General features: G+C 36.5%; 1 protein-coding gene across 1 annotated transcript in view; it reads left to right on the forward strand.

The window, feature by feature from the left end:
- Window positions 1–703: 703 nt before the first annotated feature.
- Window positions 704–25960, forward strand: part of SLC7A9 (solute carrier family 7 member 9) — a 38177-nt gene continuing 12920 nt past the window's right edge. Inside the window, exons 1-5 of the mRNA XM_031954382.1 lie at window positions 704–796; window positions 13196–13343; window positions 15626–15868; window positions 16267–16392; window positions 17306–17405. Of these exons, the coding sequence (XP_031810242.1) occupies window positions 710–796; window positions 13196–13343; window positions 15626–15868; window positions 16267–16392; window positions 17306–17405 (704 nt within the window). The 5' untranslated portion in view covers window positions 704–709. The remainder of the gene's footprint in view (window positions 797–13195; window positions 13344–15625; window positions 15869–16266; window positions 16393–17305; window positions 17406–25960) is intronic.

Below are 25960 nucleotides of genomic sequence, written 5' to 3' on the forward strand. Positions count from 1 at the left end.
ACTATTGAATTAACTTTCAGCTGGCCTCTGTCAACCATTCTTTCATTCTATGATGGATCAGTTCAATGAGTATTTTCTAAGAACTCAATATATGCAAAGTAAAAGCATAGATGATACCTCTGCTGGGATTTCTGCCAGGCACTTGTACATATGTAATATTTATTTTTTTCCCTTAGAATAAAATTTGAAAGTGATGTTGAAAGCTTTCTTAGTAAATCAGCACTAGATAACAGCATGCTTTGCCATAGGTCTATGTAAGATAAAATAAAGTTGTGAATCTCCACAAAAGAAGCAAGTCTGAGTTGATTTCATAACAAATTTTGTCATGCAGAAAGGTTTGTCTTGACAGACAAATGATGGGTCTCTAAATATTTGTGCAAATGATGATTTTAAATTGTGTAAAGATCATGATTATGCTATTTCACAGACTGTATCTCACTACTAGAACTAACAGGATTACTTGTCAGTGACAGTTGGTCTTCCCTAAGACATATAAATTCTTTAATTTTGGAGTTAATTAGGATAACTTGCTACAGATCCTGTGGAGTTTAATTCTCAATAGTATTAGCAGAATTACTAACTTTTGATTTGATAGCAAAAGACTAGGGAAAATTTTGATGCTCTATACATCTTTATCTATTAATTCTATTTGAGGAATATTCTATTTCTGTTCTCCTTATATCATCCTGAAACCTATAGAGAGTTTAAAATGGAGGAAAACAGTGTAAGAAAAAGAAGAAAGGATGAGCAGTCAATCCAGAGTAAAGAACCTAAAAGTACAAACCTACAAAAAGAGGTGAGTGTGATTCTTCCTTCTAAAAATGTGTTGCCTCTTCTTTGTGATAGACAGGAGTTGGTATATAAAGAATTGCAGGCAAAATCATGTTTATCAATATGTTTAATTTTTTCATGTATAATTAAAAATGCTTGTGAGTGTTTTGGTCCTCTCTTATGACCAGAGTACATTATTTTTCTCTCAATATTACAAAGCTGTTATTATAATAGTAATTCCTTCTACAATTTTTAAAGCACTTTCTCATGCATAATTTCCTGGGAAATTATTACACTATTATTACAATTACTTTTTGAGGTAAACAGAGCTTATCTATGATTTTTTTTTTTTTTTTTTTTTTTTTTTTTACAAATGAGGAAACTGTGGCTGCAAGAGATCACAGGTCCTACCCAATGTCAGATAGATAGGAAGTGGCAGAGGTGTGGCTTGAACCCACATCTTCTGGAGCCTGGTCTGGTCTTCTATCTATTACTTCATAATGTTTCCATGCTTCTTGGAAAATATGTCCTTGATTGACATGAAGTAAAGGAGTCCTTGTTCAGGTAAAATCCCACAACAAACATCTTGGTTCATCAAAAACATTTTTCTGTGGTGAATTTTCCAAATAGTGAATACTTTGAAGTAATAGCAAGGCAGCCAGGTGGCAACATTTAATAGACAGTGGAAATGCAGGTGAGGGAAAAGAACTGGAGACCCATTGAGAGTCAGCAGCATTGATTGATAAGTTTGAGAGTTGAAGCCTGCACATGAATTATGCAAAGGAAAAAGTATAAATATTTCAAGGAGAAAGGAAAATTAAGCAAAACAACAGTGCATGAGTGGTTCAAGAAGCAGAAGAGCCATGGGACTGTATGGAAGTTTTAAGAAGGAATAGCGATTCAAATGAAGCAGAATAATCAAAGGAAATGGATTCAGAGGGAAAAAACCCACTATATTTGACCATGGACTTAATAGAGAACATTTTCAGCAGAATGAAAAGGATAGAAATCAGATTTATGATGTGGAAGGTGAAGTGAATGAACAGGAAATGAAGGAAAAGGATATAGAACTCTGATTTAAGTTTGGTCATGAATGGTTATTAGAAGAGGACCAGGGACAAGAGAAGGTTGGTTGTTTGTTTTTTAAATAAGAGACATGTATATACAATAGGCTTTTATCCTTTCCTTAACCCTGCCAAGGCTAAACTGACCTTTTACCCTGTTTATTAGCCACTCTCAAAAAAGAAACAAAAATAGAAGAAATTATTTGGGGAATTCTAGTATGAGTCTCATTCTCCTAAACTTCTTGCCTATATAATTGGATTTAGAAAACTGTCTTGTAATATTAAGAGTACTGAAATAGACTGCAATGGTCTAGAAATAGAATAGAAAATAAAACTCAAATAGAGATGGATTCCTGCAGCTTGGGTTTAGAAAAGTACAAATTATCATTATCTATCTTGTATTTATATTTTAAAGTTATTTCCTTGGAGTTTTTCTGGCTTCCTGTGACCCATGGTTTGACACCTCTAAATTTTAGAGGACCTAGGTTGAAATTCTGCCTCTGCCACTCCACTATCTTATGTGACCTCCAGCAAATTACTTTTCTTCTACCAAAAACCAGTGTATTTCTCTGTAAAATAATTGGATTGAATATAGTCACTAAGGTCCTTTAATCCCAATAAAACCATGATCCAGTTCTAGATTTGTAAAATCTAAGTTCCATTTTTGAGAAACATTATTGAACCCCACAATTTGATGACAATTGGAGGAGAAAGATCCAACTATTTGGAGTTCAGTGGGGGATATGTAATCCCCTAACAAAATAATTAGCTTGATAGTAAACAATCAGAGAGACCAATAGTCTCCCTTCTGGTGCCTCTCTGTAGTAAGAGATTATGGCAAATGTGATATGGCCTTCCGTCCAGGCTGGAAATCTGAGTGAGAACAAAGAACAGCCTAGTGTCAGGCTCAGAAGCTAATGGCAATAAAGCCAGAAACTGAAAATTCCTTCTTTCCCGAAAATGTAACAACCAGATTTTAGCCTCCAGAGACTTGAATTTTTCTAGCTTGAGTAACAAACACCTGGGAGTGACCTATAAAAGATATAAAGAGAAAAGCCACAAATAATAAATAAAACAGCCTTCAATCTAGAGCCAGAAAGAACTGGATTACTGAGTACCTCAGTCTCCTGAGCTCAGTTATTCATACTTCTCAGTGTCATTATTTCCATGAGTGAGATTTGTTTTTATCATTATTCTCCAAGCATTTCATTCTCACTGTTCTTGTCCATAAACAAGCCTTGCAGAGCATTGTCATGAAAGACTGAAGAGAAGTCAGGGAGGGTTCTGGTCATTCAGTGCAGTTGGACCTACCTGGAGCCTTGAGGGCAGTCTGAGTTGTTTACCACAACAAGGAGCTGGAAGCACAAGCTTTGGGTCCCTTGGAAGGGCTGGCTTGGTTCCCAGAGTGACCTCCTTATTAGCCCTCCTTCGCAATAGGTTAATAACTTCCAAGATTGTTCTGTGTTTTCAAGCTAACTTAAGACCTTTCTAGCAGGGATCAGGTGAGGCTGCCAGAGAGGAGTCAACCCTGAGAATTCCCTGAGGCAGAAGTCCCAGCAGACTTTGGCCAATGTCCTGAGGTCCCGGAGAGAGGTCCATTCTGGCTCAACCCTGGGGCTGAGGTTCACGATGGTGTGATGTCTCCAATTAAGCAGATGGTTTTGGAGCACGTCCAAGACAGACTGAACAAAGAGCCAGGCCTGGTGTAGGACACCAGCGGCCACTGTAAGATGTGAACCCAAATACCTCCAGTTCCGTCCACAGGCCACAGGGCAGCTCCCAGGTGGAAACTGCCTGCAAGGCCCCCATTGTTCTGGGCTGCCCTTTTCCAACAGTCTCATCTTCCCTGGATTCCCCATAAGTTTGGCACCTATCTCTACAGATCAGGATTAGACCTTGGAAGGGGTGTGCCAGCCACTCCCTTCTCCCTCAGCAGAGGAGGCTTGCCTGCAGGCCCCATTTCGAGAACACAGAGTCATCAGTCAGGTTATATGACCCAAATTAAGTACGTTATTGCAACCTGAATTCCCCTAATAACTAAAGAATTGCCAGTTAGTAATAGGTTCTCCACTAATTTATCTTTGTGGCTCAGAGTTCTTTAGTGTCAAGGATATAGGATTTAAGTGACTCACCTTTATATCAGCTTATGATTGTAATGATGTCCTTTTAGAACCATAGGTATGGCCTCGCACCTTTTAGAAATTAAAGTGGAATGTTCATGGAGGAAATGCATATATACTCAATTCTGCATCTATTCAGGAAATTTTAAGGCTTTTTTTTTTTTAATACTTGCTTTTGGTAGTGTCAGCTTTTATACAAATCAAAGTCCTTGAAAAATTTAGCAACAGGAAAATTTAGAGCATCACCTAGAGAAACAATATTGAGCTTGGACTAAGTCCTTCAGGAAGACCAGACCTCTTTCTCTGCTCCAGTTGTCAGATAGAGTTAGTTGCTTGTAACCTGGATTGCCAGAGGAGAGGAAGGAGTACTGGAGAGCTGAAGCCCCCAACAGTGTTGATCCTAAAACTTCTCTTTTCCAGTCTCTTTTGTAGAATGTGCCCATTTTCCCCCAAGGGATTCTCATATGGCATAGTTTTAAAGCCCCTCTTGATTGCTCTCCTCCAATTGTTCTCCAGTTTATCATGTCCTTAAACTGACGTGTAAAACTGAAGACCATATTACACATGTGTCCTGATCATGGGAGAGGACAGGAGGGTTGAGCCTTTCTGGAAGCTATATCTCTTTTAATGTAACACCATATCAGCTTTTCTTGGCTGATAAATCACACTGTTGACTCTTAATTTGCATTACACCCAAACTTCCAAATCCTTTCCAAACAAGTTTGTATTCAGTTCTGTCCAAACATCCCCTGACCTGCGCCTATCAAGTTGATTCGTTTAAAACCAAGTGCAAGGCACTATATTTCTCCTTATTAAATTTCATTTTATTAGTTTCAGTCAAATGCTAGTCCAGGCAAGTAACTTCTCAGAACTCAGCTTCCTTATCTGTAAAACGGAGGTTAACCTTGAAATGGACAGACACGAGATAGACCGCTCAGAGCAGATTATTTAATGTAAAGCATCCTTTAATAGCTGGCTGGCCAGGACTGACCTCCACTAGACGGGCTAGGAGAGACCAGCCCCGAACTTTAGCCAGGGACACTTTTAAGCGCGGTTACCACATCCGGGTATAGCCTTGCCGTTGCAGAGAAAGCACTGACACAGTTTCTCGTTTACAATGGGGATATGTCTGGATGGGAGTGAGCACACAGCGGAACCTGTTGACATGTTTTGCAATGTTGTCTAGGGCCTCATGAATTGGGGGATGGGGCCCGGTCTGAACATAACACTTCCCTTAACTTAGTTTGAGCAACATCTGCCTATAAGCCTGAGGCCCCTTGACCCAGGGATGAGGGGGCCAGTCTTTAGTCCATTTCACTCCTCCCTTTTTATGGTCAGACCTGTGACTCATCCGAGGCCATGGGGAATAGGTCATCTGGAGGGTAAATAACTTGACAGCCTGTATACGGTTCTGGACATAGGTGACAAGGTACTTAATAACACAGAGGGCTATGAGGAGAAGGAGTAGGAACAGAAGGACAGGGCCCGCAATCCCCGAGGGTAGAGGGAGAGCCAAGGGGACCATCTGTGGAGCGATTGGTACCAAGGCACTGAAGCCTTGTGACCTGCCTCACGGCCATCTAACCGCTCTTAGGGAAGCTAGAGACTCCCTAATTATACCTGAGCGGTTTGCATAGAAATAACGAGCCTCCCCAGGGCCACACACAAACCTCCCTGCTTCATGAACAACAGGTCTACCTGAGAGATAAGAAGGCAAATGTAAGGATGGAGAAACTGAGGCAAGATAGAGATCAGAGAGATCCCAACATTCTATTAATTGGAGAGTTTGTTTGACTGGACAGGACTCTATTAGACCAAGGCAGGGGTGGAGTCAGAACATTGAGAGTGGGAACAGCAATCTGGTTCTGACAGCAGGGTGGGAGACACTGGACATGGAGCAAGTGGCCATCATTCTTAATGAACCAGAGGGGAGTTGTACAACTAAGGGGATTGAGGCAGAACAGTTAAGGAAACTGAGTCAGAACAATTTAGGGAAACTGAGGCAGAATCAGTTGGGGAAACTGAGTCAGGACAATTAAAGAGGACTATGGCACAACATTCCACACACTCTCTCTTCTGAATCCTATGTGAAGCAAATAGGCCAAAATAAAACTAGAAAAGAAAAAAAAATGCAAGGACAAGTCTCTCCCTGATAACCCCAGAGTTAACAGCAGGGCAAAGGCTCCCTGTTGCAAGCATGTCAGGTCCTCTGCAGCTGGGGCACCATCTCAGCCAGAGAATCCAGTTTGAGATGGATAGTTCATTGTGAGTTAGGTGGTCTTCAGTCATTTGTGCATTTAACTCAGTCTCTGCTTACAGAGCAGCAGGGCTCAAGGGCACAAGGCCCATTCAGAGGGGTAACCCACTTCATGGGAGAAGGGTGAGGCTTGGAGTAGCTTCACCTGTCCCTGCCCAGAGGAACAGACAGGGTTGCAGAAAAGATCAGATTGCAGAGCAGATTATGCACAGTTAGACCATCAAGGCAGGCAAACCCCAAACTTTTAGATGCCTGATATCAAACTACAAGGTCTTTTGAGATTGCTGAAGTACTAATTAATGAACTGGGGTTACAGGATTGGAAAAAAACAGATCAGAGAGACTGCCAGTCCCAAGACAGGTGTCTGATTTCTGGTTGTTTCTAAAAAAGAATTAATAATCCCAAGAACTGAGTCCACCAGGGCAATTCTGACAGAATAAGGGATTCCTATTCTTTCAAGTATTTTTAGAAAAAATATGCCAGTTTCCCCAATGTTCTATCTCATCCTCCCTTTTTTTTTCCCATGGAAAGGAATTATCAAATGACCATTCCACATATAAACCCCAAGAGTGAATCAAAATACCTATATATAACAGACTAGTACAGTAGTATTTCCTAAAAATCTCACAAACATAACAGCAACAGTTACACAGTTTTAACAAATCCCTCCCAAATCTTAAACACACGGTAATAGATGACCAGTCAAGGTTTAACAGTCAGTCATCAACCATTCCCACAGTCCCCCATATCAGTCCATCAGGTGTGAGGGGACAAAGCTTCTCAGTTAAAACTGCATCCTGGCGAAGATGGTTGGTGGCTCTCAGTCCATGCAGAGGGTGGCTGAGCCATGCTGACAATCAAAGCTGAGCAAGGTCCCAGAAGCAAGTCAATATCCATGATTTGACACAAATCTCACAAATAGAGGTTAGAACAGTCTGATATAAAAAGACTGGTCCACAAGACTGCTGCAAAATGTGAAGAGCCAGCAGCTTCCTATGTGAAGAGATGACTGCTTTACAGGACAGGCACCAGCTGTAATCTCAAGTCTTAACAGCAGTTAGGTCTCACAGACCCCACTGTTAATTGTCCTCTTATCATTTAGAAACCTTGAAAAAAACACAAATACCCAATAACAGACAGATGACCAGGCTAAATACTTATTTGCCTAAGCATTTAGGATACAATGATTACATAAATCACACTGAAAACAGCAAAATATGACATAATTGAATTGCATTAACAATCCTATTGACCATTGCTCTGACCATAGAAATCAGTTATGGGAGGAAAAATTGCAAGAACTTAACTGTAGCATAACATAAGCAGTCAAAACTCAATCTTCAGCACATCCAGGATAAAATAACTTTAACCCAGTTTTATTCCAATAAATTGTCCCACTAACTGTCAGAGAGTGGAGCTTTAAAACTCCCATAAAGCAAGCCCAAGAAATGTTATCTCCAATAAAAGGTTCCATTAATCAAATATCTGGTAAATCCTAAACAAATATTTACCATAACCATATAGTGATAACAGTAACAAATTTGTCTCAATAAGTTCACAACTTAAACAATTATCCAAATAGATGTTTCATAAATGAATATTATATATACAAATCAGTTTGCTTTTAAAATACCCAATACATGGAAAAATATCCCAGATTGCATACTGTCCATAACAGAAATATTTTCAAAAGGACAAAGAAAAAAACTTTTATTTTCAGAGGCCCTTTAAATAACCTCAGGATGACCTAATACAGTCAGTTAAAACTTATACAGAATTTCCCAATACCACATAAGAGAATCTGAAAGATTCTTTAAACTTTTAGAAATAATCCTACCAAAGTATGGATCCCATTTATGACTATTTTCCTCAAACAAGAAAACCATTATTTTATCAAGAAACAAATATTCAGTCAATTAACCTAAAAGTAAGCCTGCCCCTTTAAATCACTTTGCTGCACTGGCAGTAACTTGATTAAAATAAAAACGGCTGGAACAAAGTTAGGCTGGAACTTAGGGGAGTGAGGGGAGGAGAGGATTCCAAGTGGCCACCCTTCCCCCACTCTTGCACTCCTGGACAAAAATTTCCCCAGGTTCCCCACTCAATTTCTTACATGAGAATCCTTCTTAAGATTTAGCCAATCAGTTTATTTATTTTTTCCCAATATCAGGTTTCTTCCTAAATCCATCAGTTTCCCAACTTTCTCCTTCTCTTATGCTACATACTTAAACAGTCTCCAACAACTTTAACTAGCTAAAGTAGCAGAAAGCAGTGGAGGGGTGAGTGAGTCAAATCTTTATCTTTGAAGACAAAAGATCCTCTTCCCGTTTCTCTCTCCTCCATCTCTTCTTCCTGCTGCCAAAAACTTTTCTCTTACTTTTTATGACATTTTTTATGACATTTTTATGACAATTATGTCATTTTAGAAAAAAAATAAAAGTTTTTTTCTTTGTCCTTTTGAAAATATTTCTGTTATGGACAGTATCATGCAAATTATGCAAACCTTTAATTGTTCCTACAAATCAATCCTTCATAAATCACCTGCATTCTTCTTTCCAGTTCTCTTCAAAACTTTTAAGATTCACAGTATAGTGAATAGCTAGATAACTCCATAAAACATAACTTACAATGTTAACATTTAAACTGAATCAAACCAAACTTCTTACAGAAGTTCTTTTTTTTTTTTTTTTTTTCCCCTGCCTGAGTGTTTGACCACAATTAGCATCTCTCTTATCTGTCCAGGCAGAGCTTGAATTGTATTGCTCTTTAACTAAATCAGGCTGCCTTTTTTTTTTTCTTTAGTAATAAAGGTATCATATGCAAAGGCAATAGCAAAATTACATTTCCCATAATTTCAGAATCATCCCAATATTCCTAATAATTTTTTTTTATACTGGAGTTTCAATCAGATAAGGTTTTATTGCCCTCTACTCTAGCAGGCTCTGAAAACTGCTTTAAGAGGAAAAAAAAAAAACTTTCCTGTCAGTTTAAAATGGCCATGTTCCATTTACTTACAAATTAGTACAACGGGTTAAAAAATTTAAAATCACAAGCAAATTTTCAAATAACCAATTCCCAAATTTCTTAATCATTGTTCTTAAAACTTAACAGAGCTCTTAAATTAACAAAACAGACAGAGAAATCACACAGAACACATACAACTAGAAGAGTGCCCCCAAAAGGCACTCAGAATCAGATCAGACCAGATGTGTCCAGATTTAGACAAAACCCATGACCACTACACAGCATCCTATGGAGGTTGGCAAGGGGGCTTAGCGCTGCCTCCAGCTTACCCCACTTGCTATAGATACAGGAGTACTCACCAGACCAGACAGGTGGCTGCAGGATAGTTAGGCAGCTGCAGGGGCCCCTCAAAATCTTATTAACCAGAATTGGCTTTTAGGATGCTCTGTGCCAATTTTGAACCAAATTCAAAAATTTGGGTCACTCTCCTAGTCTGCAGAAAGAGATTTCTGGAAACTGGGGCTGAGGATATCTCTCGGTGGCCACCCCTAGGATTCATAACCTCTTTCGCCCTCCAGGGAGAGGGACTGGTCATCAGACTGAGCCAAAGGCTTATCTGGGTGGGAACCTCCAAATGAAATGGAGAGACACGAGATAGACAGCTCAGACCAGATTATTTAATTTAAAGCATCCTTTAATAGCTGGCCAGCCAGGACTGATCTCCACTAGACAGGCTAGAAGAGATCAGCCCCAAACCTTTAGCGAGGTACACTTTTAAGTGCATTTACCACATCCAGGTACATCCTTGCAGTTACAGAGAAAGCACTGGCACAGTTTCTCTTTTACAATGGGGATATGTCTGGATGGGAGTGAGCACACAACGGAACCTATTGACATGTTTTGCAATATTGTCTAGGGTCTCATGAACTGGGGCACGGGGCCCAGTCTGAACATAACACTTCCCTTAACTTAGTTTGAGCAACATCTGCCTATAAGCCTGAGGCCCCTTGACCCAGGGATGAGGGGGCCAGTCTTTTGTCCATTTCAACCTAAATGATTGCTAGGATCTCTTCTAGCTTTAAATCTTGGATCCAATGGTTCTAAGATATGTTTTGGTCCTGACTCTGACAATCAGGGTGTTAACTATATTTCCCAGCCTCATATCATCTGCAAATATGAAGAACATGGAATTGAAACCTTTCTCCAAGTCATTGTTATAAATGTCAAATAACCTGTTTCTTACCTTTTCCATACTGACATTCATAGCTCAATCAGTGCAACCACAGGGAATATATCTAGATTGCCTTTGTCCTTGACCTTCAAATTTCAGACGCTTCCAGTTTAAGGAACAGCATAATTTGTTGGTCTTTATCATGGGAAATATTCTTGGGTCAGTATCACCAGTGTTTGCACAAACTAACTTCTATTCTAGGAATATTACTTCTTGCAAAACCCCTAAAACAGGTATTCTTAACCTTTTTGTGCTCCAGAGCCTTTTGCCTACCTAATGAAGCCTAACAATGCCTTTTCAGAATAAATATGCAAAATAAAATTTAAAAAGTCAACTACCCCGAAAAAGTTCCCAAAATATGTGTTAAAAACACCATCAACAGCAAGTTCATAGATCCCAGGTTAAGTCTTCAGTTAACTGTTGATTGATGTATCATTAATAATCTAAGTTTATGTCCCTCCAATGTAGACTCCAATATTGTCCTCACTCTGTTTTATTCGTTTTTTTTCTTTTTGTCTTTGCCTAATGAAGTAACCTGATGCTGCTGCTCTGTTCTGTGACTGGGATGTAGATAAGAATAGTTACAATTATTTCACTTAGATATTTAATTTTATTTCTGTGGTTTAAAAATTAATCCCAGATGATCAACTCCTTTGAGCTTAATCTGGCCCTTAAACAATCCAATTTGGTAGCATCTATAAAGACTCAAAATCTACTGACACGCCTTTGATAACCCTAGGTCATTCCATTTTATCAGGAAGCATCAGAAAAAAACTTCAGTGGAAGCCACAGGAAGTCCTGAAAACCAGTTATTAAGTTATGGAGAGATTGCATTCTCTTAATGGGGGCACCACTCTCACCAAAGAAATGACTGATCTTTGAAGTATTAAAGTACCACTTTGTATAAACTATCACTTATAAGCTATGCAGTACAAATAAGAAAAAATATGATACATAGAGTCAGGAGATGAGGGTTCAAATCTCTGTTTGGAAATTTACTAGCTGTGTGAAAGGCTTCCTTCCTCTAAAACTCAAATTTTTTATTTGAAAAATGAGGATAAACATTCTTGTTTTGTCTATTTCTCAGGATTGCTTTTAGGAAAACATATTGTCAGTATACAAGTGCTATAGAAATTAGTTATTATTATTAGTCTTATTTTCTTAAGTATCTGTCATGAAAAGTATGAAATATAAAAACATTCTAAGCACAGACTAAATTGTCCCTCTTTTGTCCTTTTATGGACTTGGGAAGAAGCCTTTAACTTGATATGTGAAAGCTGTATTTGAGAGAAGAAGAATGGATGAGAGGAAAAATTAGTAATAATTCCTGTTTTCCAAAAGTAGTATCTCCTTACTAAGAGTCATGTTAGAAGCTAGATGACTGCTTATCAAGAATGTAATACCAGTGATTCCAGCAATTGAAGGGATGTCTGTCAGTTGAGGAATGGCTGAACAAATGATTTATTTTATATTATTATATTATAATGGAATACCATTGTGATATAAGAAATGAAGATCAGGAGTGTTTAGGAAAAACCTGAAAAGGTTCATATGAACTGATGTTGAGTGAAGTGAGCAAAACCAGGAAAACATTGTATATAGTAATAACAAGAATGTACAATGATCAATTGAATGACTTGGCTATTCTCAGCAATGTAAGACAATTCCAAAGGACTCATGATGAAAAATACAGCCCACTTCAGAGAAAGAATCAATGGAGTCTGAATGTATATCAAAGCAAATCATTTTTCACTTTTTTTCATGTTTTTTTTTAATCTGTCTTTTCTTTCACAAAATGATTAACATGGAAATGTGTTTTGCATGATTGTACATGAATAACCTATATCAAGTTGCTTGCCTTTTGGATGAGGGGAGTTGGATGGGAAAAAAATAATTTGAAACTTAAAACTTTTTTAAATGAATGTTAAAAATTGTTTTTTACATGTATTTGGGAAAAAATAAAATATTATTTAAAAAAAGAAGTGATTCCTGCTTGGGTATTGGCTGAACTATCAATCAACATTTTTTAAGCACCTACTTTGTGCCAAACACTGGGATAAGTGATGTGCAAATAAAAAGGTAAGATCATCCCTTCCCTTAAGGAACTTTTTGTCTTTATAGGAAGATGACCTATTTTTAGGGATTAGTGGCCACGGAAAGGAACTTCAGTCACAGAAATCAAAGAGATGACTCCTAGAGCTATCTCACAGTGATTTTTCATACCCCTTCCAGTCACAATGGTAAAATCAACTTTATTGTTATTTTTTTGAGTGAGAGGGGGAAGAGAATGAATCAAAGTGAAAGTGGAGGGAGGTGCCATCAGAGGATGGAACAAATGACAAGTTGCTTTTCCTGGCTAGGTCTTGGCCCTGCACTTAGCATGATCCCTGGCACAAAGTAGATGCTTACTAAATACTTATTTGACCAACTGGTGCTCTGGTAGATGGCTATGTGGTTTGGAACTGATTGGACCTAGAGAGTTGAGGCAAGGATTGATTGATTTGCCCTGTAATCTAGAGCTGCTCTGCCTTGTTGGAGTCCCAGAGCTGAGTTAACTAGCTCTTCTTGGGTTAGAAGAGGGACTTTGCAGGTCTGGTCTAGGGAATTGCTATTTCTGGTGAGGAGAAGCTGTCAGGGTAAATGCCAGGGTGAGTGGGCAACACCTACAATCCCATCTCCTGGGCTCTCATCTTGGTTTTCACTTCTGTTGTCTTTCTATGCAACTTTTCCTAGCAAAAATCACTTCAATGGATCTAACATTAACAGTTATTTTTCTTCTCAATTTAAGGTGGGCCTAATTAGTGGAATTTGTATCATTATTGGCACCATAATTGGCTCAGGAATCTTCATTTCACCCAAATCTGTGCTTAGCAACGTCAATGCTGTGGGACCTTGTTTGATCATATGGTCGGCCTGTGGGATTCTTGCTACATTAGGTAAAAACAAAACAACAAAACATCTGAATTGTTACCTGTGTGGTACTTAAGGCATGTTATTTTAAAGTATATATATATATATATATATTAAAAAATATATTATTAAGTATATATTATACTATATATATATATATTATATTCTGTAGTCTCTCTTGCTGCTGACAAACCATCTTTGAGGACTATACAAATTAGCTAAATTGGTGATGGGGACTTTTGTAAATCAGCAAAAAACACAATAATATTAAACACCAACTCTAAAACAGGAGGGATCTAAGAATGGGTATGCTGTAAGAAGAGAATGGGTCTTTGTGATATACTGGTAGCCTTAAGCTAATAAATGAATACTTAGACACAAGAGAAAATCACCATAAGGATCATCAATACTGCATTAGTAAATGGACATTATTTAAAAAAAAAAAAAAAAACAATCCTTTCCTCCTAAGAGTTTCCTTATTAGGGAATTTTATATCTTTCTTTTAAAAATGCTAATCAATAGACTCAGCCATATCATTAATACATTTCTTTCAATTCTTTAACATTAGTTCTATGGATTTCTTTCTGTTCTAATAATGATTTACTTAATACTTTAGGGTTTACCAAATGCTTTCCACAATTTAAAAACAACCTTGTGAGATAGGTATTATATATTACTTTCACCATTTTACAAAGAGAGAAACTGAGGTTCAGAGTACTTGTCCATTTTCTCAGAACTAGTAAATGTCAGATTGCACTCAGATCTTCAGGTCTTCTGACTCAAGTGTAGTGATCATTCCCCTGTGCTACATAGTTATTATAAATAAGAAAACCCATTTACCAAGAGGAAACACTTATTTCTAGAGAAGACTGAATTGCTTGTCCTTTGAAGACTTTCTAAATAAATTGGGTTTGATGGCCCCACTCCAACTCTTTGGACAAAATTGCCAGAGTATTTCAAATATTTCCTCATAACTATTAACCTAATCCAGGAACTATGTAGTACTGGAATTGCAGAAAGGAACTCATATAATGCTCAACTGAGAAGGGAGCAGTGGGGAAATCCAGGATGGGAAAAGGAGGTCAGGAGAAGCAGATTAAGGACTGGTCCCAATTAGCCAGAATTCTCTAGCCAAGACTAATGAAGTAACTGACGACCACGAGAATTTGGACTCTATTTAGGGATAAATCACAAAAGAATTTTTGATGCTGGGGAATTTAATATTTGTGACTCTATCCAGGTAGGAGGCTCTACTGGCTTTGACCTCATTTCAAAGAGTTTTCTTAAATATACATTTGACTGTATCACTGCTCTACTCAATCAATACCTCTCCCTCCTTATTGCCTAGAAAATATAATATAAAGGGGCAGCTAGATGGTCCAGAGGATGGAATACTGGCTCTGAAGTCAGGAGGACCTGAGTTCAAATCCAGTCTCAGACACTTAACATTAGCTAACTGTGTGACCCTAGGCAAATAACTTAACCCCAAATGCTTCACCAAAAAAAAAAGAAAGAAAGAAATAATAATATAATATATTGTTATATTGATAACATATAATATTACTATATCAATAATCTATTAATATGTTAATATGTCATTGTTATTATAATATTAATAATAATAAAAATAATGTGTTTAGCTTTTAAAACTTGGGCTTAATCTATCTTTTCAGTTTCATTGGATATTCCTTATTTCCTACCCTGTGATCCAGTCAAAATGGTCTTCTCAATATTCTTCGCACATAACATGCCCATTTACCATCTTGTTCCCTTTGGACTTGGCTATATGCCTAGAATGCATTCTTTCCTTACTCCTGCCTTCATTCAAAATGAAGCTTTAAACACGTTAAGTTTAACATTTTCACCCTTTTTGTTTGCTTGCTTTTTCTTTCTGGTGGGGGGGAGGTCTCATTTTTCTTATATAACATGACAAATATGGAAATATGTTTAAAAAGATTGCACATGTTTAACCTCCATTAGATTGTTTGCTGTCTTGGGGAGGGGAGAGGTAAGGGAGAGAGACATAGTCTTACAAAAAATGAGTGTTCAAAACTATCTTCACGTGTATTTGGAAAAATAAAATACTATTGAGAAAAGTTTTTAAAAATGAAGTTAAGCACCATCTTTTCCATAATCTTTCCCAATCTCTCTATTTATATTATCCTGCCTCCCAAATACCTTGTGTTTATCTTCTTTGCATATATTTGTGCTTTGTAGTTATGCTATACATATTTTATGCTATATGTACTTATTGTCTCTTCCATTAAAACATATGATCCTTGTTTCATTCTCTGTGTTTATTCTCCAGGTGCTCTGTGTTTTGCTGAACTTGGCACAATGATCACCAAATCAGGAGGTGAATATCCTTACTTGATGGAGGCCTTTGGACCTATTCCTGCCTACCTCTTTTCTTGGACCAGCTTGATTGTCATCAAACCCACTTCATTTGCCATTATTTGCCTCAGCTTTGCTGAATACGTGTCTGTTCCCTTCTATGGCAATTGTAAGCCTCCAGAACTCGTTGTCAAGTGTCTCGCAGCCGCTGCCATCTGTAAGTTTCCTCCATTGCAATGTTATCTGAGAACATGAATGATGAACTCTTCTCCTGTTTAACTAGGCCATTGAATTGATGTCTAAGCCAGATATAAATCGATTTTTAAATTACAAATGTTTAAAAAAATTACAGATGTTTAAATGTCATCTAACCTATTTTTACATAAAAAATATGTGTATATATGTATAGATATCATATATATACATATATGCACATATGTGTGTATATATTTCCCTTGAAATCCAATAGTTAATCTAATTACATGGCATTTATCTAGGAATAAGTATCAAAGTATTTTTCCAGGATCAAAGCATTTTCTAGATATTGTCATTAAATCAAGGATTTTGAAAAATCTAGAATATAAAATTCCTTTCTTATGTCTGCTTTCCTTCCAGTGGTTATCACAACAGTGAATGCCTTGAGTGTCAAACTGGGGAGCTATGTACAGAATTTTTTCACAGCAGCCAAGCTGGTGATTGTCGCCATTATTATTATAAGTGGAATTGTGCTTCTTGCACAAGGTAAATCTCATTTCTATCTTTCCCACTGCTGAATATCAGCAAAGCTCAGGTATAGTTCAAGTTAAGCTCTTGGAGGTCAAGGGCTTTTTTTTTCCCTTTTATAACATTTCCTTGTATAACATGACAAATATGAAAATACACCTAAAAGGATTGCACATGTTTAACCTATATCGGATTGCTTTATGCATAATGCCTTATAAATTTTTGAGGAACTCAGGGGAAAAAGTGGAAGAACAGTTAAACTGTTCAGCCATTTATATATCTAAGACTATATTGTGATTTGCTCAGTCACCCAGTTGGTATATATTAGAGAAAGGACTTGAACTTAGGTCCTCCTGACTTTGAAAACAGTTCTTTGCCCATAACTAATCTTTTTTCGTAGTATTGCCTTACACATAGCAGACACTGTCATGTTTATTGAATCATAACTACTTCAGAGTTACTAGATGGAGCAATGGATAGAGCATAGGCTCTGGAATCTGGAAAACCTGAGTTCAAATTCAGCCTCAGACACCTTGCACTTTCTAACTATGTGATTCTGGGCAAGTCACTTAATCCTAGTTGCCTTGCCAAAAAAGAAAAAATTATAATTATTTCTAAGGAACTGGGACAACATTCTCTTAATGGACAGGGGATTGGGTCTTAATATAGTAAATATAAGTAGTGAGTTTTTTGCTGGGAAGTGCTTTATGTGTTCTTCAGGTATAATTTTTCATTTTATGTAAAGATGGGAAAATATAAGAAATAAATCCAGTATATTAGTTCACAAGAATCTTTAGCATCTCATTTTATTATCAAAGTATTTGTTTTATAATCTGAAATCACTGTTCAGATATTTCTTTCAAGTAGAAAATGGAAATGAAGATATCATTTTCATTTCTCAATATCAATGGTATCTATGTTTTTATTTAAGGAAAAACAAAAAATTTTGAAAATTCCTTTGAAGATTCCCATGTCTCTGTGGGTGCTATCAGTCTGGCATTTTATAATGGACTCTGGGCATATGATGGATGGTAAGTTACTGTCTGGGTACTAGATATGTCCTAGAAGTAGCAAATACTACTACTCACAATAATGAACTCTCAAACCTAAGCAAATGACACCTGAAATCTTGTGATTTGTTTCTCTTTTAAATCATTCTAGTACTAGATTTTCCCTGAGGGTTTGGCTTGACTCTAATTCAAATTTGGACATTATGTCAAGTATCAATTAGAGGTTTTCCTTAAATAAGCAGTTAAAATGTAGAATTCATCATCTTTTCCGATTTTTACTAAAGAATAAAAAACAATTATAAATTAAGCTGAAACTATATTAATTGCTTGAGCCAAATAAGGTTGGCTAGCTAGCTAATTACATTTCATGTTCTCTGATTTCCTCTTATCATTTTATTGAAAACTGTGTTTATAAAGAAGGCTTCAGATAATACCTTTTTGATCCCACATCATTTAATGCAAAGAAACAAGTTTCTTTTTGAGTGTGTCATTAAATCAACAATATTTATTAGCATATTCTATATGGTAGGCATTTGGGGTACAAAAATAAAATTAAAACATTCCCTGTACTCAAGAAACTTACGTATTACTGGGTAACAGCATTCCTTGTATAAAAATATACAAAATAAATACAAATTAATTTTAAGAAGGTAGCTAGTAGTTTGGAGTGAGAGGGGAGATAAGGAAAGTTTTTGTACAACTCTTGAACTGAGCTTTGGAGAAGAGCAAGGATTCCAGGAGCCTGAGGGGAAGAGGGAATGCCTTCCATCATGAAGATAAGTGGAAGCATGTTATATGTGAATTCAAGCTGAAGGTCAATTTGACTGAGTTAAAGAGGGTGTTAAGGGCAATAATGTATAATAAATTTGGACAAGTGAGTATGAGCTAGGTTGTGAAGTGGTTTAAATGTTTAAAAACATTTAATTTAAAAAAGAAAGAAGTTTTTGTTTATTTTTCCTGAGCAAGAAAGTGATACTTAGACCTATTGGTTAGGAATATCACTTTGGCAGCCTTCTGGACAATGGATTAGGGAAGGGAGGAATTAAAAACAAGAAGATTAATTATGAGGCTATTGAAGTAGGCAAGAAGTAAAGGACCAGAGTTTACGTTAGTAAAGAGAATGGAATGAATGAAGGAGATGTTGTAAAGGTAAAATCACCAAGACATGCAACTAATTGGAATGGGAGGATAAGCAACAAGCAACAGGTGTTGAGAATAAAGTTTTCAAACTTGGGTTATGAAGAGTTGGCAGTGTTTTTAACAGAAATAGAGAAGATGGTAAGAGAAGTGAGTTCTGCGGAAAAGATAGTAAATTCTATTTGGGCAATAACATACTGATGAGGTTTAGATTTGGGGTACCCAAATGAAATTAGGGTTACTGGTGGTCAGGGAGTTAAATAAGGTCTAAATGAGGTCTAGTGGCCGTGTAAGGGTAGGGAGTTCTGGGATTCCTTTCTGGCAAGAGTCCCCTGTAAAGGAATTTACAGACCCGAAAACCTAGATTGATAAAAGAGGTTTATTATGGGGATTGGAAGTGAGGTAAAGTCTAGGCTAGTTAAGGAAATAGGTGAGAGTAAAGAGAAGGGGCACTGGAAACATTATTCCAATGGACAGAGGTTCTTGGGATGCCAAGCATGGCATAACTGGCATGTTTGGAACCTCTGCAAAGAGAGGGCTCCAGTCTGGCTCTTTTATAATAGGGAGTTTGGGCTACAAGCTGAAGGGGGCTCATGAGTAGAGTCCCAGGTTGGCTCCTGGCTGGGTTTCAGCCAGGGTTAGAATTTAAATTGAATTCAATGGTTTTCGGGACTGAGCTGGCCCCACCCAGATAACAAAGATGAAGCTGTTTGTGCTTTGGGGTGGAATCCCCTCATTGAGGCAGTCGAAGGAAGTTTTCCCCTTTGAGGATTTTCAGTTTTGGGGTTCCCTCTTCAATACCATGTTAATTGTCCATAGGTAGTAGGTGATGGAAAAGTGGAGAGCAATGAGGGTAGAATATATAGATATGGAAGTTATCTGCATAGAGATGATGATATTAAACCATAGGAATAGATGTAGTCATCAAGTGAGAATAGAGAAAAGAGAAATAAGCCCAGTACAGAACTTTGTGGTACACCTAAAATTAAGAGGTATCCTATGAATGATTGTCACAAAGGAGAATGAGAACTAAAAGAGAGCAAAATCATGAAAACAAGAAGAAAAGAGAATTTATAAGGGCAGAAAGGGATCTACAATGCTGGAGAGAGGCTAGGGAAAAAATAAGAACTAAAAAAAGGCTATAAGATTTGTCAATTAAAAAATCATGGTGGGAGGGGCAGGAAAAAAATCAGTGGGATCTTTATCAGAGCAATTTTACCTGAATTATGAAATTGAAAACCAAACTTCAGAAGGTTGAAAGTGAGATGAGAAGAAGGAGCAATAATAAAATAAATAGCTTTTTTCTAGTTTAGCAGAGCAAGGGAGGAATGATGTAGGATCTTAGTTTGCAAAGGATGATATAGTCAGATAAGGGTTTTTAAGGGTGAGGGAGACTTGAGTGTGTTCTTAGAAACAAGGAATGAATTAGTAAATAGTGAGAAATTAAGTTGAGAGGTAGACAAGAAAGGAACTTGATGTCATTTTCCCTAAAGGATATAGGAAGGAGTAGGATCAATGGAACAATTAGAGGGATTGGCCATAGAAAAGAGAAAGAATAAAGGAGATAATGAGGAATGATGATAAAAAGTTTTTGAGAAGAGGGAACTCAAGATGAATGACTATTTTTGTTCATAAATCATGAAATCCTCTGCTGAAAGGTGATGTGAGAGGCTTGAAGAGAGAAGAAAAGATTGAGAATAGACAGAATAGGGACTGGGTGAGAGAGCAAGACAGAGACAGAGAGAGAGAGAAATAAAAGGTTTGCTTTATTTCCATGAGATTTCAGTTGGTATTAAAGAACATGAATTTGTATGAAGTCATCACAGTTGGGTGACTTCCTCCAGTAGAATTCAGCAGCACATGTAGACTGGTGGAATTAGGGTATAGATAGTGGGACAGTTGAGATTTGGCAAACCATGAGTATTATTGGGACAGTGGGCAAAGGTTTAGACACTATGGAACAGTTTTGTATTAACTACAAGGTCAAGATTGAGAAGGGGGAAAGAGAAGCAAGAAAAGAGGTGATATCCTGGGAAACTTGTTGTTTGTCCTTGGACACTAGGGAGGTGATATTGTGACATGCAGGTGGATTGGATTTAGTGAGGGAGGCTGGGCAAGGTCACTGGCCTCATGTTCCCCTCCGGAGCATCTGGGTCCAGTGGCCAGACAGAGATCAGGAGACTGGAGAAGGCCCTGACTGTTGTAGAAGACCTGAGCCTTTTTAAGCTGAGATCTGTAATGGGTCTTGATTTGATTGAGGCTGCACCCAGTCAGTGATTAAGACTGGGTGAGAACCTGAAAGGCAAAGAATGGCCTTTCTTCCCCCTCTTTTTTTCTCTTAAAGAGTCAGGAGACCAAGGGCCTAACAATTTCATGACCTGAGTGATTTTCAGCAAGTCCTTTTCTTCTCTCTGGGCCTGTGTATTCTTACCTGTAAAGTGAAGAAATCCCTTCCAGTTGCCAAGTTCTACTCGACTTTGAATTTAAAATACCTGATTTCAGACTTTCATTGGTCTTGTTCAGGTGATACATCTAACCATGGAAGTAAGGAAAGAGAATAGTAAGCTCCATCTTGCCAGTTTTGGTCATTAGGGTGAGTAGGCATGAGCTTATAGGCTGATTTCTTTCATTTGAAATGTTTTTATTACTGTTTTCTGCTTTTTACATCATGATAGGATTTCATATATCCCTACCCTTCTACTTCCCAGAAAGTCATCCCATATGACAAAAATTATGGGGTTTTTTTTTGGAGAGGAAAAAATTCAGCATAAATGACATACATTGAGAAAGTCTGAAAACATATGCAATATTTAACACCGTAGGCCCTTCCACCGTCTAAAAGGGGTGAATTGAAGATGTCTTCTCACAACTCTTCATTTGGGTCACACTTATCTTTATAATTTTGCTACATTTGCTTTTGATTTTTTTGGTGTGTCTCATTTGGTGTTCTCATTTGGAGTGTTATTTACATTATTGTAGTTACTGTGTATGATTTTTTAGTTCTGTTTACTTCACTTTGCATCAGTTCATGTAGATCTTTAAAAGCTTCTTTGCACAGCATTTCCTATAGCACAGTAGTATTCTATTTTATTTCTGTACCACAATTTGTTTAACCATTCCCCGAGTGAGGAGCATTTACTTTGCTTCCAATTATTTGCTAAAACAAAAAGTGCTGCCATAAAATCTTTTGGACTATGTGAGCAGTTTTCCTTCCTTAGGGTATAAGCTCAGTAAAGGAGTCTTTGGTTCAAAGGATATGGACACTTCATTTGAAAATTTAGCAGTTTTTCTTTAAAAAAAAAATCGCTTTTTATTTTCAAAATACATGCAAAGATGATAAACGTGGAAATACATTTAGAAGAATTACACATGTTTAACATATATTGGATTACTTCCTGTTTAGGGGAGAGAGTGGGAAGAAAGGAGGGAGAAAAATTTGGAACACAAGGATGAATGTTGAAAACTATCTTTGCATATATTTTGAAAAACAAAAGCTATTATTAAAAGTATATGCAAAGATAGTTTTCAACATTCACCCTTGCAAAACTTTGTGTTCCAAATTTTTTCCCTCCCTCCCCTAGATTGCAAGCAACCCAATATAGGTTAAAAATGTGCAGTTCTTCTAAATATATTTCCACATTGTCATGCTGCACAAGAAAAATCAGATCAAAAAGAGAAAAAAAAGATGAGAAAGAAAACTGAAGGAAGCAAACAACAACAAAAAGGTGAAAATGCTGTTGTGATCCACATTCACTCCCTAGAGTCCTCTCTCTCTCCCTCACAAGTCTATTGGAATTGGCCTAGCCAAAAAAAAACAGAAAAAAGATGAACATAGCATGTATTGATTTACATTTACTCGCCATAGTTCTTTTTCTGGAAGCATTCAGATGGCATTTTCTGTCCAGTGTTGCTTTGGATCACTGAACCATTGAGAGGAACTAAGTGTTTCATAGTAGTTCATTGCACATTCTTGCTGTTATTGTGTACAATGTATTCCTGGTTCTGCTTGTTTCAACCAGTATCAGTTTGTTTAAATCTTCTCAGACCTTTCTAAAATCAGCTTGGTTATTATTTTTTATAGAGCAATAATATTCCATTACCTTCATGTACCACAAAGTATTCAGCCATTCTCCATTTGATGGGTATCTACTCACTTTCCAATTCTTTACTACCATAAAAAGAGATACTATAAATGTTTTTGCACATGTGGGTCCTTTTTCCTTCTTTATGGTTTTCTTGGGATACAGACCCTACAATGGCACTGCTGGGTCAAAGGTTATGCACAATTATATAGACCTTTGTGCATAATTTCATATTGCTCTTGAGAATGATTGGATCATTTCACAACTCCACCAACAATGCATTAATGTCGAAATTTTCCCATATCCACTCCAACATTTATTATTATCTTTTCCTGTCTTCTTAGCCAATCTGAGAAGTATGAGATGATACCTCAGAGTTGTTTTAACTTTCATTTCTCTAATCAAACACTTTCAGATTTTTTTTAGTGATTTAGAACATTTTCAGAAAAATATTTTGACAAGATAATAGCTATTCGTATTAAAACCACTAAAAATAATAGGGTAAATGGAGCATTACCTATCTAAAACCAAGAATCAGCATTATCTTTAATGTAGACATATTAGAGTTTTTTCAATAAGATTAAGAGTAAATAAAAGATATTCATTATTACTATTAGTATTTTATATAGTGATAGAAATGTGAGCTAAAGCATAAAGACAAGAAAAATAGAATAAGCATAGGCAAAGAAGAAACAAAATATCACTTACTGCAGATGATATAAAGATTTACTTAAATAATCCTAGAGTCAACTAAAAACTAATTAAAATAATTAGTAATTTTGGCAGAACTGCAGGATATAAAATAAGTCCACATAAATCATCAACATTTCTGAATATTACTAACAAAATCTAGCAGAAGGAGAAAGAGAAATTCTATTTAAAATTGAGAAATATAAAATACTTGATAGCCTACCTTCCAAGACACACAAGAACTATATGGACAAAGTTATAAAACACTCTTTACACAAATAAAGACATTTATTATGTTGGCTAAGCCAATATAATAAAAATGACAATACTAGTCCTAGTTAATTTATTTGTTCAGTGCCATACTGGTCAAACTATCAAACATATCTATATATGTTTTATAGAAATAGAAAAAACAATAACAAACTTCATTTGAAGGAACAAAGGGAATTCATGGTGAGAGAAGGAGTAGGAAGGAAACAATTTAGCAGTACAAAACCTCAAGCTGTATTACAAAGCCAATCATCAAAACAATTAGTACTGAGTAAGAAATACCTAGGTTGCTCAATGGAACAGATTGGGTACATACTATGTAAAAGTAAACATGCACGTAAATCTAGGTTTGATAAACCCAAAGATCCCAGTTATTAAGGCAAAGACTCAATTATTTAACAGTAATTATTAGGGACACTGAAAAACAGTCTGCTAGAGACTAGTTACAGACCAACATCTCATACTGTATACTGACATAAGTTTTAAATGGGTATATGATGTAGAAAGAAAGGGTGATGTCATAAACAACTTAAAATAGCATCAAAGAAATTATATGTCAGATCTATAGATAGGGAAAGAGTTCTTGACTAAAAAAGAGATGAGAGGTTAAATGATCCGTTTTGATCACATGAAATTTATTTATATATTTATTATTTTTTTTTATAACTTTTTATTGACAGAACATATGCCTGGGTAATTTTTTTTTTTTTTACAACATTATCCCTTGCATTCACTTCTGTCCCGACTTTTCCCTTCCCTCCCTCCACCTCCTCCCCTAGATGGCAAGCAGTCTTATACATGTTAAATATGTTATAGTATATCCTAGATACAATATATGGATCACATGAAATTTTTAAAAAATTTCTAAACAAATAAGGCCAATTCGGCTAAAATGAGAAGAGAATCAAGCAAATAGGACAAAAAAATCTTTATAGCAAATTTCTCTGATCAAAGTCGTCTTCTTTTTTTCCTCGATAGTATTTTATTTTCCCAAATACATGTCAAGATAATTTTCAACATTCATTTTTATAAGATTTTGTGTTCCAAATTTTTCTCCCTCTCTTCCTTATTCTCCCTCTCCCCAAAATAGCAAGTAATCTGATAGAGGTTATACTTGTACAATCCTTTTAAATATATTTCTGAATCTGCTATGTTGTGAAAGAAAAAGCAAACAAAAAACATAAAAATAGATGCTTCATTCCTCATTCGGTCTCCATGGTTCTCCTTCTGAATGCAAATGATGTTTTCCATCCCAAATCTATTGAAATTTTCTAACATTACCTCATTAGTAAGAAGAGCTAAGTCTCTCACAGTTGATCACATAGTCTTGCTGTTACTGTGTACAATGTTCTCCTTGTTCTGTTCACTTCACTCAGCATTAGTTCATATAGGTTTTTCCAGGCTTTACTGAAATAATCCTGCTCATCATTTCTTATAGAATAATACTATCCCATTACATTCATATATATCATAACTTATTCAGCCATTCCCCAACTGATGGGCATCTAATCAATTTTCAGTTCTTTGTCATTACAAAAAGAACTGCTACAAATATTTTTGCACATGTGTTTCCCTCCTTTATGATCTCTTTGGGATATAATCCCAGTAGAAACACTGCTAAATCAAAGGGTATACACAGTTTGGTAGCCCTTTGGGCATAGTTCCAAATTGCTCTCCAGAGTGATTGGATCAGTTCACAACTTCACCAACAACACATTAGCATCCCAGTTTTCCCACATTCCTTCCAACATTCACCATTAGCTTTTCCTGTCATCTTAGCCAATTTGATAAATGTGAAGTGGTCCCTCACTTTGCATTTCTCTAATCAGTAGTGATTTAGAGCATTTTTTTTCATATGACTAGAAATGGCTTTAGTTTCTTTATCTGAAAATTGTCTATTCATATCCTTTGATCATTTAACAATTAGGAAATGACTTGTATTATAAAGTGGACTCAATTCTCTAAATTATTTCCCAGCTTTCTGCTTTCCTCTTAATATTGGCTTCATTGGTTTTGTTTGTGCAAAATCTTTTTAATTTAATGTAATCAAACTTATTCATTTTGTATTTCATAATATTCTCTAGTTCTTTGGTCACAAATTCCTCCCTTCTCCAAAAATCTGACAGGTAGACTATCCCTTCCTCTCCTAACTTGCTATAATCACCCTTTATTTCTAAATCATGAATCTATTTTGACCTTGGTATAGACTGTGAGATGTTGATTTATACCTAGTTCCCACCATTCAAATTCTCATTTCTAAGATAAATATAAGGACCTGAATCAAATTTTAGGAATAATAGGAATTGATAAATAATCCAAAAATATAAATAGGCAATTTTCAGAAGATCAAATTCAAAGTATCAACAGATGTGGAAAAAAATGCTCTAAATCACTGAT

Source organism: Sarcophilus harrisii, chromosome 2, assembly GCF_902635505.1.
Source record: "Sarcophilus harrisii chromosome 2, mSarHar1.11, whole genome shotgun sequence".
In the NCBI taxonomy this organism is placed as follows: domain Eukaryota; kingdom Metazoa; phylum Chordata; class Mammalia; order Dasyuromorphia; family Dasyuridae; genus Sarcophilus; species Sarcophilus harrisii.